At 39.0% G+C, this 14,701-nt stretch overlaps 1 protein-coding gene across 1 annotated transcript in view; it reads left to right on the top strand.

The window, feature by feature from the left end:
- Positions 1-14,701, top strand: part of LOC121420004 — a 66,078-nt gene that overhangs the window by 25,040 nt on the left and 26,337 nt on the right. The window contains exons 10-16 of the mRNA XM_041614515.1: positions 2,418-2,528; positions 7,277-7,414; positions 8,120-8,333; positions 9,063-9,176; positions 10,330-10,517; positions 11,250-12,701; positions 14,423-14,610. Coding sequence (XP_041470449.1) covers positions 2,418-2,528; positions 7,277-7,414; positions 8,120-8,333; positions 9,063-9,176; positions 10,330-10,517; positions 11,250-12,701; positions 14,423-14,610 — 2,405 coding nt within the window. The remainder of the gene's footprint in view (positions 1-2,417; positions 2,529-7,276; positions 7,415-8,119; positions 8,334-9,062; positions 9,177-10,329; positions 10,518-11,249; positions 12,702-14,422; positions 14,611-14,701) is intronic.

Here is a 14,701-nt window from a genome sequence, read left to right as displayed (position 1 = left end):
AAAACATCTTTTCAATGCATAAAATACCAACTTTGAACTAATGATCCAATCTAAATATCTTGATTACTTTATTCTTACCTTTCACTATTTCTTCTTTAAGCGCGTAGGGACCAGCGTTCTCGCCAGTGTATAATACGCATGGTTCAAACACCATGCGTGCGGAAATGGAGACCAAGTGGAACCATGCGTAAAATTTCAGCGACATGCGTGGCGACATGCGTGGAAAAATTAAATGGAAATATTCATAAAAAAATAATACACTCCATGAACTCATCTTAGTGATATCAACTTAATTTATCGGGTTGCGCCGAAGTCCCACCAACTTAAGACCACTTACAGGCCTACTACGGCTAGGAAAGTGGCAAGGCGCCCAGCTAGCTCGCGGCTGCTCGCTACGGTTCTCCTCCCGACTCCCTGGTCCTTTCATTCTCTCCCAGTCATCCATGACCCAACTCACTGCAGACATAAAAACCACACACACAAATTCTCTCCCCATCATCACAAGATCGACTCACTGCAAACATTATACACACACAGGACACAACGCAAGCACATGTTTGACCCTGGTTTGACCCTGGCAATTGTTTCTTCGAAGTGATTGTTTATAATTTTTAGTGCTGTGATGATAGAGTGATTTCCGTGCTTGACTGATATCTGATTTGATTTAATCCAAGTTTGAATGTGTGGTACTTGGTTTACTTGAGGTCTGTATGTTTACTGTTTAGTATTTTTAGCCCATTATTTGTCAAGAAACATCTGCATTCGTGTCCAAATACAATGTAAAAAGATAAAGTTTTTGTAGAACTTTCGTACAATTCTGAGAAAAGTAATTTTATCATACAATATACCTGCAAGCCTGCAAATGTGAAGTTGAAATTATTTAATTGATGCATTAAAAAAAAAAGACTATCCATCATGAATGCCGTCCAAAGCCTCTCTTTGCAATTAAATTTACCCTGACCTAATTTCTCAACACAGGCCATGTAGCAGCCAAACCCAACACAGAATGAAAAGGGCGGCAATCTTGTAACCCCCCCACCGCAAGAATATCAGATTTCCAAACATGTGCTTCTCAAGATTGTGCAATACTAGCGGAGACAAAGAAAGTTATGTAAACAACTCGCGGAGGGTTGGGACTAGTCTTTGTTTTCAGTCACTTAAGAAAATGGCAAACTGGATAAAGGTGAAATACATCATTAAAAAATGATTGTTTGGAATGAAAAGACTAAGATTAAAGGAAATATGACTGAAAAATATCCATAGTTCAATCGCTAATTTTATTACTGACAGAACAATAATATGTGTTTTATTAACTTCTGGTCAATATTCCAATATGACAAGACTCCCATTTAAGACTAGCGAGCAAATGATGGTGGGGGGTTCTGGAATGAAAACCAAAAAAAAAACTTCTCACACAAGTCACACACAAATCCCAATACACTAACTTTGATGATACAATCATCTATCTCAGTGCTTGGATTCGGCGCTGGCTCCCAAGCCTACTGAACGGCAAGTATCTGTGCATTTGTGTGGGCTTAAAAATACGCCACAAAGGGGCTTCCTCAGCGTCTCTATTTGATGAAAAGGCCGTCGCTTCCGCGCTCCGCAAAGGGAGGGGTGAACCCCCCCTCCCGCACCCACCCCCCAGGAGTGGCAGCACAAGTCCCCGACATGCGTGATTTTTTTTCTGGCGAGAACGCTGGTAGGGACATGCTATGCTATGTGTGATGCGCTATACAAGAATTGAGCATTATTATTATTATTATTAAATATGAAAGAATGGATACAAATTCATGTTTTGTTAAAAAGAAAACAAAAAAAATGACATGCACATAGTTGTTTAATCAGTTTACAAAAGCCAGAATATTTAAAAAGACGAAATGTTCAGTTTCGCTTTCAGATAAAGACGAGCAAGCATTCCATGGAAGGACTTGTGAGATGAGTTGAATAGAATCTCTTTCTTTTACCGAATGCGAAATGTCGCACCATTGCACGAATAAGAATATTCGCTATTAATGTTTTACAATTCCTCAGAAATCAGCGAAAAATATGAACAGAAATCTACGTTTTCCAACGTTAATCTATGAAAATAGGAAAGAATTATTGAAAGCGAAAATCAAAATTCTTCAAATGCGCATCTGATCCGCAGCAGCAATGCACATCTACCCAGTGAGCCCTGCGCATATTGCACCTGCATTTCAAAGCGCAATGCATTGGATCGTGATTTTTATAGTGACGTTACCTAGTTCCTGACCGTGCAACGGTACATTTTGGACGGTACGTGTGCAACGGTACGATTATTTGACATCCAGCCTCCCATTTGCTTGTGTACAACAAGCTAAGTAGGCATTTTACAAATTTTTTTTCCTAAGGTTGCTCATTGTAATGCCATGAATTTTTCCCATTGACTTTTGCAGGATGACTATGATATGTCTGTGGCCTGGAATCGTGGAATGGTGATCATTTCTTCAGATCCTATGATCCCGAGGACTATATGCTATCTGTGTGGTAGTAATGGTAAACATGATGTAAGTACACCACACTTCTTTCTTTCTCTTTTTTTTCTCTCTCTCTTTCTATCTCGCTCTCTGATTTACAACCCAATAGTCCATTATTCATAATACGATTTGGGCCCCGTTTCAATAGACTTGTTACAGTAACAAAGTCCCAAACATGCCCCATTTCTATCACAAATTTACCATCAGCCAATGATATAGCAGAATTTCAGTAGCTTTTCAATGTTACAGGCAAATTTGTTATTGTAATAAGTTTTATGAAACGTGGCCGGTGACAAGGGTATTATCACATAGTTTATTGCAAACTTCATCTATCTCTCTTTTAGATAGTTAAAGGGGAATCCAACCCAAATAAAAATTAGTTTTTATAAGGAAAAGAAAAATCAGACAAGTTGATAGATGAAAGTTTGAACAATACTGGACAAACAACAAGAAAGTTATGAATTTTTAAAAGTTGTAAATATTGGTATTCACTATACCCATGGAGACTTCAAATTGGCCGCATATGGGATGTCATAGTGATGTAAGGCAAGGACTACTCTGCCATGTACTCCAATACATATTATGGCTAAAATGTAATTTTTCCACCAAAGTTTTATTTCAAATTATATTTTTCTTTCATGGGGACATAGAACAATATACTACCCAAGTTATATTTAGATTACTGCCCCAGGGGAATGGGTACTTAGGAGAAAACCACAATCCCTGATAATAAAGTACATGGCCTATGGGAAAGTTGTCCTTGCCCCTTGTCATAATTTACTTACCCAGTTGCCAATTTGAAATCTACATAGTATTAGTGATCTCAATTTTAAAGCAGCTATAACTTTCTCATTGCTTGTCCGATTTCTTTCAAACTTTCACCATTCTGTTTAACTTATTTTTCTCCTTCCCAACACAACATTTTATGGCCAAGGCTGGATTCCCCTTTAATCACTTTTATTTCATGTAGAAAATCTAGGTTTTGTTGGTTACATGGGAGGAGACATCTCTTTGTCAAATTTAAATATGTGAAGGTGCTGTGGCCGAGTAGTCAAGGGCGCCTGACAAGACACAAAGTCCAGGGTTCTATCCCCAGCCATGGTACCTCTACCCGTGAGCAAAGCGTTTAATGGACAGTGCTCTTTTATCCTTCATTCAAATAAATGGAAATGTGATACCCAATTTTTTTTTTAAAGCACAATATCCTACATTCTTCTTCCCACAAAATGTATTCATCTGTTCAACATTGTATGACTTAAAGCAGGGCTCCACACTAACCCATTTTTTCTACTGGTCCAACCTATTCATGTCGGACCAGTAGATACCCAGTTTTTCAAATTTTTACTGGTCCGAACCTAAAATCTACTGGTCCCCAAAAATAAAGAAAACATTAAGAAAAGGCGCAAGTTTATTTTTCTAGCCTTTCGTTACCCCCCCCCCCCCAAAAAAAAATGAAGGAAATGAAGGACAAAAAGAAAGCAAGACAGAAACGAAGAAAGACAGAAACGAAAGAAAGAAAGAAAGAAAGGAAGGAAGGAAAAGAAAGAATAAAAGAAAGGAAGGAAGAAAAAAGGTAAAGAAAGGATAGATGTGAAGGAAGAAAAAAAAGAAAGAACTAAAGAAGGAAAGGAAGGAATAAAGAAGGAACAAATATAAGAAAGAAAGAAAGAAAGAAAGAAAGAAAAGAAAAAAAAGAAATGAAGGAAGGAAGGAAGGAAGGAAATGAAGCAAGCAATACAGAAAGAAAGAACAAATACAGAAAGTAGTAAAGGAAAGAAAGAAGAAGCAATAAAAAAGAAAGGGTAAAAGGAGAGATGGAAATACGGACAAAAGAAAGAAAAGAAGGAAGGATTGAAAGAAGGAAGGAAGAAATGAAGGAAAGGTAAAATGATAGATAGAAGGAAAGAAATAAATAAAGGAAGGAAGGGAAGGAAAGAAGCGAGCAATTATAAAAAAAGTAAAGGTAAAAGAATAGATGAAAGGAAGACAAAAAAGACAAAGAAAGGAAGGAATGAAAGAATAAAGGAGAGAAAGGAAGCAAGCAGTCAAAAAAAAAGAAAGGAAAGGTTAAAGGATATAATTAACAAAGGGAAAAGGAAAGAACAAGACAGATAGAAGAAAGGAAGGAATGAATGAATGTAAGAAAGAAATGGCTGAGTAAAGAAATAAAAAAAGAAAGGGTAAATAAATGATGGATGGAAGAAAGAAACAAAGAAAGTAACAAAGAATGAAGAAAGGGGTAAAAAGAAGGAAGGAAAGAAAGGAAGAAGAGAAGAGATTAATAGGATGGATGGACTCAAAAACTAAAGAAAGAAAATATCAAAAGAATGAAAGAGAGAGAAAAGGGAAATAGAAAAAATATTTTATAAAAGGATAGAAAGAAAAAAAAAATGAATTAAAGAAAAAAAGGGAAATTAAAAAAGAAAGACAGTAAAAAAAAAATCAAGGGAAGAAACAAAGAAAGATTAAGAAGGAAAGAAAGATAGGAAGAAAGCTAAAACTATTATAAATAATTTATCAGTTTCTTTTTGGCTCAATTAAAATAGCTACGAAAGAAAGTCAGATACCAAGTGTATCAACACACACATAAATGCATACGTGGGGCTATTATGTATTCAGATGATATGACCCGAAACCTGATCTGTTTGAACCAAAACAGAAGTGAAAATTTCTCCTTTTACTGCTTACAAATGACAGAGTTGCTCCAATTTTTAGGAAATATGGACATTATAAGAGCCTTTCATGAGTATGAACCTTGAATTTTGACAGTTCTGTGAGAGATTTCTGCCAGAGTTTAGCCAGGCTTCGTTCGTGCGGCCAGTGGAGAATTTACCATGTGGGTTGTGTGGCTGACTACATGTACACTGTATGCATGCTGTATAGTACTCTAGTAACACGTGCGATTCATTCTGTGTGTATTCTGTGTGTGAATGGCAGAATTTAACGGGGGGAAATGGTTTGCTGTGAATTTGACCATTTCTGGAAAAGTTATTGGCCCAACAATGGTTTTTATTACTGGTCATGTCGGACCCTTAAATCTTGCTATTTTTGGAAAAATTACTGGCCCGACAATGATATTTTTTACTGGTCATGTCGGACCAGTAAATCTTCCAATTTCTGAAAATCTACTGGCCCGACAGCGATTTTTGTCTCACCTGCGAAGCAAAGTGAGACTATAGGCGCCGCTTTTCCGACGGCGACGGCGGCGGCGGCGGTGGCGTCAACATCAAATCTTAACCTGAGGTTAAGTTTTTGAAATGATGTCATAACTTAGAAAGTATATGGACCTAGTTAATAAAACTTGGCCATAAGGTTAATCAAGTATTACTGAACATCCTATTAGAGTTTCATGTCACATGACCAAGGTCAAAGGTCATTTAGGGTCAATGAACTTAGACCATGTTGGAGGAATCAACATCGAAATCTTAACCTGAGGTTAAGTTTTTGAAATGTCATCATAACTTAGAAAATATATGGACCTAGTTCATGAAACTTGGACATAAGGTTAATCAAGTATCACTGAACATCCTGCATGAGTTTCACATCACATGACCAAGGTCAAAGGTCATTTAGGGTCAATGAACTTTGGCCGAATTGGGGATATCTGTTGAATTCCCATCATAACTTTGAAAGTTTATGGATCTGATTCATGAAACTTGGACATAATAGTAATCAAGCATCACTGAACATTTTGTGCAAGTTTCAGGTCTCATGATTAAGGTCAAAGGTCATTTAGGGTCAATGAACTTTGGCCGAATCGGGGGTATCTGTTGAATTACCATCATAACTTTGTAAGTTTATTGGTCTAGTTCATTAAACTTGGACATTAGAGTAATCAAGTATCACTGAACATCCTGTGCGCGTTTCAGATCACATGACCAAGGTCAAAGGTCAATGAACTTTGGCCGAATTGGGTGTATCTGTTGAATTACCATCATAACTTTGAAAGTTTATGGATCTGATTCATGAAACTTGTACATAAGAGTAATCAAGTATCACTGAACATCCTGTTCGAGTTTCAGGTCACATGATCAAGGTCAAAGGTCATGTAAGGTCAATGAACTTTGGCCATGTTGGGGTTTTTTGTTGAATAACCATCATATCTCTGTAAGTTTATTGGTCTAGTTCATAAAAAAGGGAAATAAGAGTAACCATGTATCACTGAACATCTTGTGCGAGTTAGAGTAGTATTCAAAGTGAGCACTGCTGCTATATTGAACCGCGTGATGCAGGTGAGACGGCCAGAGGCATTCCACTTGTTACTGGTCTGAGACCGTCGGACCGCCGCTAGTGTCGAGCCCTGACTTAAAGATAAATTCCAGTTGTGGTAAAGATTTCAAAATGAGTTGGTACAGAATCCAATGAAATGACCACCAAAGTGTCTGTTTGTTTAAATAAAAAAATATGTGCCAAAGGATTCTGGAAGAAATTGTGTAATTGCGGAGAAATTAGAAAATAAGCACAGGCTTTGGGTCAAGCGTCGGGCCGACATTCAAAGCAATAACAATATACTGTCCCACGTGCGCTTATCTGTGTTGGTGATCTTCAGTGTGAACATTTTTCAGCGTAGATTTCAAGATTTCACAACGTTCAGTTTATGTAACTGTACCAGATCTAGATCCTCGATGATAATAGTGACAATTAAGCTTGGTTTCACACACTTTCTCGTGTAATCAGTGTTTACTGCAACTACTTTCATTTATCTTTAATAAAGATTATGTGAAACATTGTCATCATCATCTCCTTCATATTTCCTTTTTCATTTTGTCTTTTTGTAGCTGGTGTATTGCAATGTGTGCTGTGAGCCTTTCCACGAGTTCTGCCTTGAAGAGGATGAGCGCCCTCTGTCGGGCGAGAAGGAGAACTGGTGCTGTCGGAACTGTCGGTTCTGTCACGTGTGTGACCACCAGGACCAGGTATTTCATGAAAAATTGTTTCTTTCAGTAATATTGCCTCTCTTAGCTTCTTCAAAATCTCGCTTTTCTATGAATTTAGTTGTAACCTATTTTGTAACATGTTCCTTTTATATATATGATATGTTTTACTTGTACTCTGTAGTACAATGTGCCTATATCATGTATATTGAATAATTCACTATTATCATTTCACTTCATGTATTTAGTTTGACTAATCTCCCTTTATGATTACTTTGTAACCATTGTTTGTATCAGTCTCCCGACTGTTTAAACGAGGAAATTATTTGCGATAAACCGAAATGTATCTGAATCTCAATGTGATGTCAAACATTGATCCAACGCGTTGTGAATGGGGGCATTGCTGCGACATTACTAGTTGTAACAGGGCCTCTGTTAGTACATTGTTAAGCACTGACAACATTTCTGTGCGGCAAGTACTGGCTATTCATACAAACTCTCCAAGACATGTCACTCTCATCCCTTCTATTTTACATGTTTCTGTTTCCTTTCTCTACTGTGCCATGATGATGAGGCCAAAAATTATTGTTATATTGTGATCACAAGCCCCAAATGGGAAAGTTTGGTCGATCGGTCAGTAGTAATAGTGGAGTGCCGGGATAGTCATATCTGACGGACTGGTGTGGTTTGAAAACTGACTATTTTTTTGTTAATTGTTTTCCCGTTCGTGATTCTTGTTTTTACCAGCTGCTGACCTGTCATAAATGTCACTGCAGCTATCATGCCGAGTGCCTTGGACCTAACTACCCAACCAAGCCTTCAAAGAAACGGAAGATCTGGGTTTGTTCTCGCTGTGTGAAGTGTAAGAGTTGTGGTGCTACCACTCCGGGTTCTGATCCTAAAGCTCAGTGGATGCATGGTTTCTCACACTGTCAAGAATGCGGGAAGCTCTTCGAGAAAGGTATGTTTCATGCTCATCAATGATTAAAGTGATTGGTTAACATTGGTTTGACTTTAAAAATATCTGAGCTAGAAGGTCACACTTGTCAACTGTGTCTGTGATATGTTACAAAAATGAAGCCCTGAAAAAATTTGCTTTCGAAAATAATTATTTAGTGCTTCAAAAATTGAAATATAAAGTGACCGGAAACACCATCTTAATTTCATCCCATACACTTATGTGTACTATATAGACACCTATTTACAATAATGGTTGTCTTCAGGGTTTATTAGTTCTAATACATGTACCTTGTACACATGTTTCATTGAGAATTTTTTTAATCAGCTGCTCACAAAGTTAAACAATGCCTTTAATTATTAAACATCTCACAGCCCCCCCCCCAGGCAGAATCTGCCCTTTAAGATCTTGTTCATACACTTGAAACTAACATTGGCATGCATGTCACCCACAACTCAATGTAAAAATCTGTGAAGCACAAGATGCATAAACGAGAGAATTGAACAATGTGACAACTGCTTTTCGCATTTTGAACATATTGTGAAAAACATTGATAGCATATTCTGCATTTTCTCCAACACCCTTGGACCTTACAGGAACCTCTTCTAGAAGGCAATGAATTATTAAAGTACCCAAGGGAAACAAAATATGTAACCACGGCTAAAATACGAATTGAGAAGAGAATGTCTAACATTTTCAGTAAATTGACAGTGTTTTTTCTCTTGTTGAAAGGTAACTACTGCCCTGTGTGTAAGAAGTGCTATGAAGACGATGACTTTGAGTCTAAGATGATGCAATGTGCAGACTGCAATAGATGGGTCCATGCTAAGTGTGAAAATCTTTCTGGTAAGTCTGAGTCATTCCTTTTTTAGTCCTTCGCAGTTTTCTCTGTGGTTCACTGAAAAGGTTCATTATTGGTGTGTAGACATGAGAAACAGTCATTTATTCCATAATCATGAAAATCTACCTACTGTTTGGTAAGCTTTAGCTTGTTGGGCTGCAAGCTTCGTCAGACGTTCGTCGTAGCTGTATTAGTTGTAGCTGGCACTGTTGCTGATGCACCACAGCAGAAGCGAATGCTTACCAAAACACAGGTAAATATTCAATGACTGTGGACAGGTGCTTACGGGGGGGGGGGGGGGGGGTTAAAGGGGTTCAATTCCCCGCCCCCTTAGATATTTTTTAAAACCTTTTTTTTGGGGGGGGGGGCTTGTCAAATTTTGGATTAACTTGAACCCCCCCCCTTTCAAAAATCCCGCATACGCTACTGATTGTGGAATAATAATAATAATAATAGGCATTTATATAGCGCCATCTATCTAGAAATATTCTATTCCGAGGCGCGTTGTTATTATTATTATTACCCCGGCTTTAGCTCGAGCTGCCTCTCAGCGCTCATGCATTCAAGGAATTAATCCTGCCGGGTACCCATTCACCTCACCTGGGTCGAGTGCAGCACAATGTGGATAAATTTCTTGCTGAAGGAAATTACGCCATGGCTGGGATTCGAACCCACGACCCTCTGTTTCAAAGTCAGAAGACTTATCCACTGGGCCACAACGCTCCACCATAAGTATGTGGAATAAAGAATGATTTCTCATTTCTCTGTGGGTGACACTGCCACCCCCACAGAAGTAGACGATGTTTCACCACAATGGTTCTCAAACCACCATGAGCCATTCGTTTGCAATGATTGGCTTGGTTGAAGACAGGTCTCCCAGAAAGGCAGGCATAGATGATTCCTAATCAATTTGGTCTCTTTTTTGCAGCTACTTTGTTCTCATCGCTAAAGAAATTGCAGCAGAACAGGGCTTTTGAAATGTTTCTTTGAAGTTCATATTCTCTATTTCGTTTTTGTGAAATCTGTATGAATGCAACTGCGGCTTCAACGAAAATTTTTCAAAACTGCTTCTTCAACTCAAGTTTGCTTATTTGCAATATAATGTTGATTGCAGGACCTAAAATGCACTTCTTCTTTGTTTTTGCGTCTCCCTTGCAGATGATCAGTACCGCATCCTTACCGAGTTGCCAGACTCGGTCCCGTACCGATGCCCACCCTGCGCCAAACACAAACCAACACCATGGAAGGTAGAGGTTGACGAGGAGCTCCAGGCTGGCTTCGTGAATGTCCTCAACGCTCTCTACAACTGCAAGAGTGCCGGTCACCTTATCTGGCCAAATAGAAGGGTAAGCCATCAAATTGACAGATCACCAATAACAATAATTATGTTATATTGGATGGCTCAGAATGAAAAAATAGAGACATTCCAAGAGGGACCACACGAGGGTCGCGTGGTCCAGTGGTTAGAGCATTGCGATGTACAGTCCATTTGAAGGCAAAGTTACTGTAATGGTAACTTTTATGCAAGAGGGCCCTGGCTTCTTTTCAGGCCCAGTGAGTAAAACTGCCAACCACTTTGGTAACACCACTTCATCTATCTTCACACTTCTATCCAAGTATCTTCTCCCTTAGTGAAGGTTAATTTCTACATTGCTACATTTTAACCCTCGTCTCTTGCCATCCTTGGTTTACTCTTGCAGCTTTGGCCAACCCCTGTTCTTGACATTCTACCTCTCTTCTTTCTATCTTACAGTTTTGTGGTTGCTTCAGTAAAGTCTGGCTTCATTGTTTTAATCCTTAAATTCTTGATATATTGAATGCCTTGAGATATGAATGCCTTGAGATATATGTCATACAACGAATAGTTCTTTCTTGTTTAACTAAGTATTACAAAATACTTGAAGATAGCCAACTCTATGTGTGTACTTGAAATCGTATGGGTGGGAATTTCATTGGTCTTTCTCAACAATATCACCATTGTAAGATCAAAATGTGTTTATGCCGAGAAAGGATGAACCTAATCTCATAGCTTTGCCAATGGTTTCCTGGATTGACTATTGTCTTTGTCCTTATTGCAGTTCAAGTACATGAGGAAGATCCATCAAGGGGATTCCCGTCTGTCGTCCACCGGTCCAGAATCCAGAGACAGCGCAGCATCACCGGCTCCAAGTGAAGCATCATCTTTGGAGAGAGAAACACCAACACCGGACAGGGGCTTAGAGGCAAGCGGAGACGGCGGAACATCCTCAGCACAGGATGATGTCGAGGAGACGTACTCATTTAGGAGAGGAAGGACAGTGAGGAGGGTACTGAGGAGGAGACGGCAGCAGAGACACGCCGGAATTGCAGAAGGCGCAGGGAGAGGAGATTCGGAAGGTGTTGATAGGACGTTAAAAGATGAAGATGGGTTGAAAAGTGAAAGTGCTGAAGTTGATCTTGTCATGGAAGGAGGCTCTGAGGCAAGATCAGATGAACAAATTCATCCTGTCTTTGATAGGGATGCAGACAGAACTGATGGTGTCGAGAAGGCACTCCCATTGGTACATGTTCTTGATGCTGATAAATGTGAATCCAATGTTTCGAAAGATGATGCTTTAAGGACTAAGAAAGGAGAGCAGATACCTGATTATGGTTCATTGTCTCTCAGTACTATAGCTAAAGGGAATGTTGCGTCATCCATTGAATCAGTATCAAAACACAAAACTCAAGACAACGTCTCTCCTGACTGCAATGTGCCAAAGGATGATGACAATTCTGAAAGGACTACACAACCTATGTCCTCAAGTTCCGAGGATATTCCTATGACCAGTGATGATACCTTGAAATCACCTGCTGTTGTGTCTACTTCAGCAGCAGTTGAAGATGATCAAACTGTTAGTGAAACCAAAGACAGAACTGATGTGGTTTTGAGTGGTTCTCAATGTGTTGATGACTCCAGTGTGGCTGGCTCTCATGGCACTGCTCACCAGGATGGTTCAGGTGGAATCCTTGGTGAATCCAGGATGGACATCTCCAACCCGGCCAGTGAGGGTGAGACATCGGCTGCAGAAGAAGTTGACATTGACGTGGAGTGTATGGATGTCAAAGAGGAAAAGATGGATGTGGATGAAGCTGATGGTGGGGATCAAATATCCTCTACTGAGGAAAGGACTGAAGATTCCATTACAGCTATTACAGGAGATGCCACAGGAAGCCTTGAAGATACTGCAAAAGTGGCTTCTGATGGTGAGTTGTCTCCGAAGCTGGAGAAGGAAGATGCAGATGCTACGTGTACCCTTGACTTGGAGAGAAAAGATGGTGTTGTTTCTCCTGCAGCTGTTCCTGACATTGACCCAGATATTCCAGATGCAGTGATGGAGGTGACGACATCAACGCAATCCGAGCAGGAGGTTTGTAAGACACCTGCTAAGGTACTCACCATCGCAATAGGGAAAAGAGAGGAAGAGGAAGAGAAGAAAGATGAAGAAATAAAGCCAACCAGTTTCCAGTTTGTCAAAGCTAAGATGATGGCAGGCTACTATAAATCAGTGGTATGTATGTGTTCCAATTTTAATTTTTTGCAACATATCAAAAGTATTTAAGTACTATTTTGTTCATCGAATAGATAGCCAACAGATATCACAAGGATGTTTGAAGGTTTAAATGGTGGGATGGACAGTTTCAGAAGTGGTTTACGGTACACCAGGTGGTGAATCCGAGAAGGTCTAAGAAGAGTCTATAGAGATAGAAATGAAATGAAGAGGCAAAAAGGTGGAATAAAGAGTATTCTGGAAGAAGGACCGTCAATCTGCCTGAGTCCTCTCTTCTGTTCTACAAGTCTATTCATTTATTCTTTCCGGCTTTCTCTCATCTATCTAACTACCCAAGCCTCTAAACTTTTCCATTTTACAATCGTTTTAAGAACTACATTCATTGCAGGTGGGTGTTTAAGTTAAGAGCGACTTTTAGAATGACTGGTGATCTTTTCTTGTGGTAAATGGTATTCACCAACATTGTCGTTGGCGGTTGCTTAGCTTAGAAAAAAGGTTCACCAGTCTTTCTCAAAGTCACTCTTAACTTACGAACAGCTTTATGAAATGGCCTCCAGGAAAGAATACTGTACTACAGTCCTTCACGTTTATAATTTCGTGGAGCTCAATAAATCGCTCTCCTTATTTTTTTGAGGAGCTCAATTGAGCTCCTCAGAATCGCTCTCAGTGAGGAGCTCAAATCAATTCATTACAATACATGTATGATAAATTGTAGATTTTTCTTAACATTGTATATGTGCAATAGCTGTGTTAGCTATTAATTAATCTGTGGTGAAACTAGGCCTGGGTTATGTCAATACGTTTACAAGATGTCGTATGCGCTCCTGCTAACTAAAAAAAAAAAAAAAAATTAAAAAATTTCACATTTTACATTTTCAAATCCATGAAATGGCCTTCTTTTTTCCATAATTCCTTGAAATTACTTTGATTTAGTTGAGAACTATCAGAAAAATGAAGAATATTCACCTCTTTCCAGACTGATTTGAACTTACTTTGGTAAATATTGTAGTCCCACATGTAGACTTCCATGGTGTTGCCATGAAAATCTACATATGGGACTACATGGGACTGCAATATTTACCGGGTTTGAATTAAAATCACAGTCGGGAAAGAGATGAATCTTCTTCATTTCTTGATAGTTTTCAACTAAATCAAAGTAATTTCAAGGAATTGTGGAAAAATGAAGGCCATTTTCATGGATTTGAAGATGTGAAATGTGAAATTTTAGCTTTTTTTTTACAATTTTTTTTTTTTTTTTTTTAGGAGCGTGATTTTTTGCTCTCCTTATTTTTTTTAGGAGCGTGGTATCTTGCCTTCTTAGCATGTGTGCCAACGACTTGAGATAGTGAAAGTACGATGTGATTGTTTGATGATCATCAAATTCCTGGATGTTGTGCCCGGCTTATATTTACCGTTCACTTTGTGCACTGAACTGGAAATTCTACATGTTCAGAGATGCGTGACCCAACAATATCTCTTACACCGTAGCTAGTGCTAGTTTAGTTGCATCCACTTTCTGACCTCGTTCTCAATCTCGTACATTTTGAGGAGGGATCATCGTAAAATTTGCTACTTGTTTTGTCCCTTTTGCTGTACACAATTCTTACCTTCAAGCTACCAGAATTTAATGGGTTGCACAAGTAAACGGCATGAGCTACAGCCAGGAGCTCTTTGTTACTGTCAAAAATTGAATTTTGTAAAAAATTGAATTTAACTTGCAGGAGAAGTTCTGTAAGGACTGCGTGACAATATTCCAGGCTTCATTCAACCAGGAGACGGACCTGATCCCCGGGCTCTCAAAGTCCAACGTGATCGCCAAGGGTGCGTTTCTCAAGATCATGACCCAGATGTTCCCTTGGTTCAACGTTGAAGAGACGAGGATCTGGAACGGCGATGAGGGGTACAAAGAGTGAGTTTGATGTCATCCTATTCTATTGTATTTAATATCTGTGTCAGACATTTGAGTTGGTCATTTACAAGACTGTATTGCCCTAGATTTC

The sequence above is a fragment of the Lytechinus variegatus genome, chromosome 8 (genome assembly GCF_018143015.1).
Source record: "Lytechinus variegatus isolate NC3 chromosome 8, Lvar_3.0, whole genome shotgun sequence".
Lineage (NCBI taxonomy): Eukaryota > Metazoa > Echinodermata > Echinoidea > Temnopleuroida > Toxopneustidae > Lytechinus > Lytechinus variegatus.
This window is presented reverse-complemented; position numbering and strand designations above follow the sequence as displayed.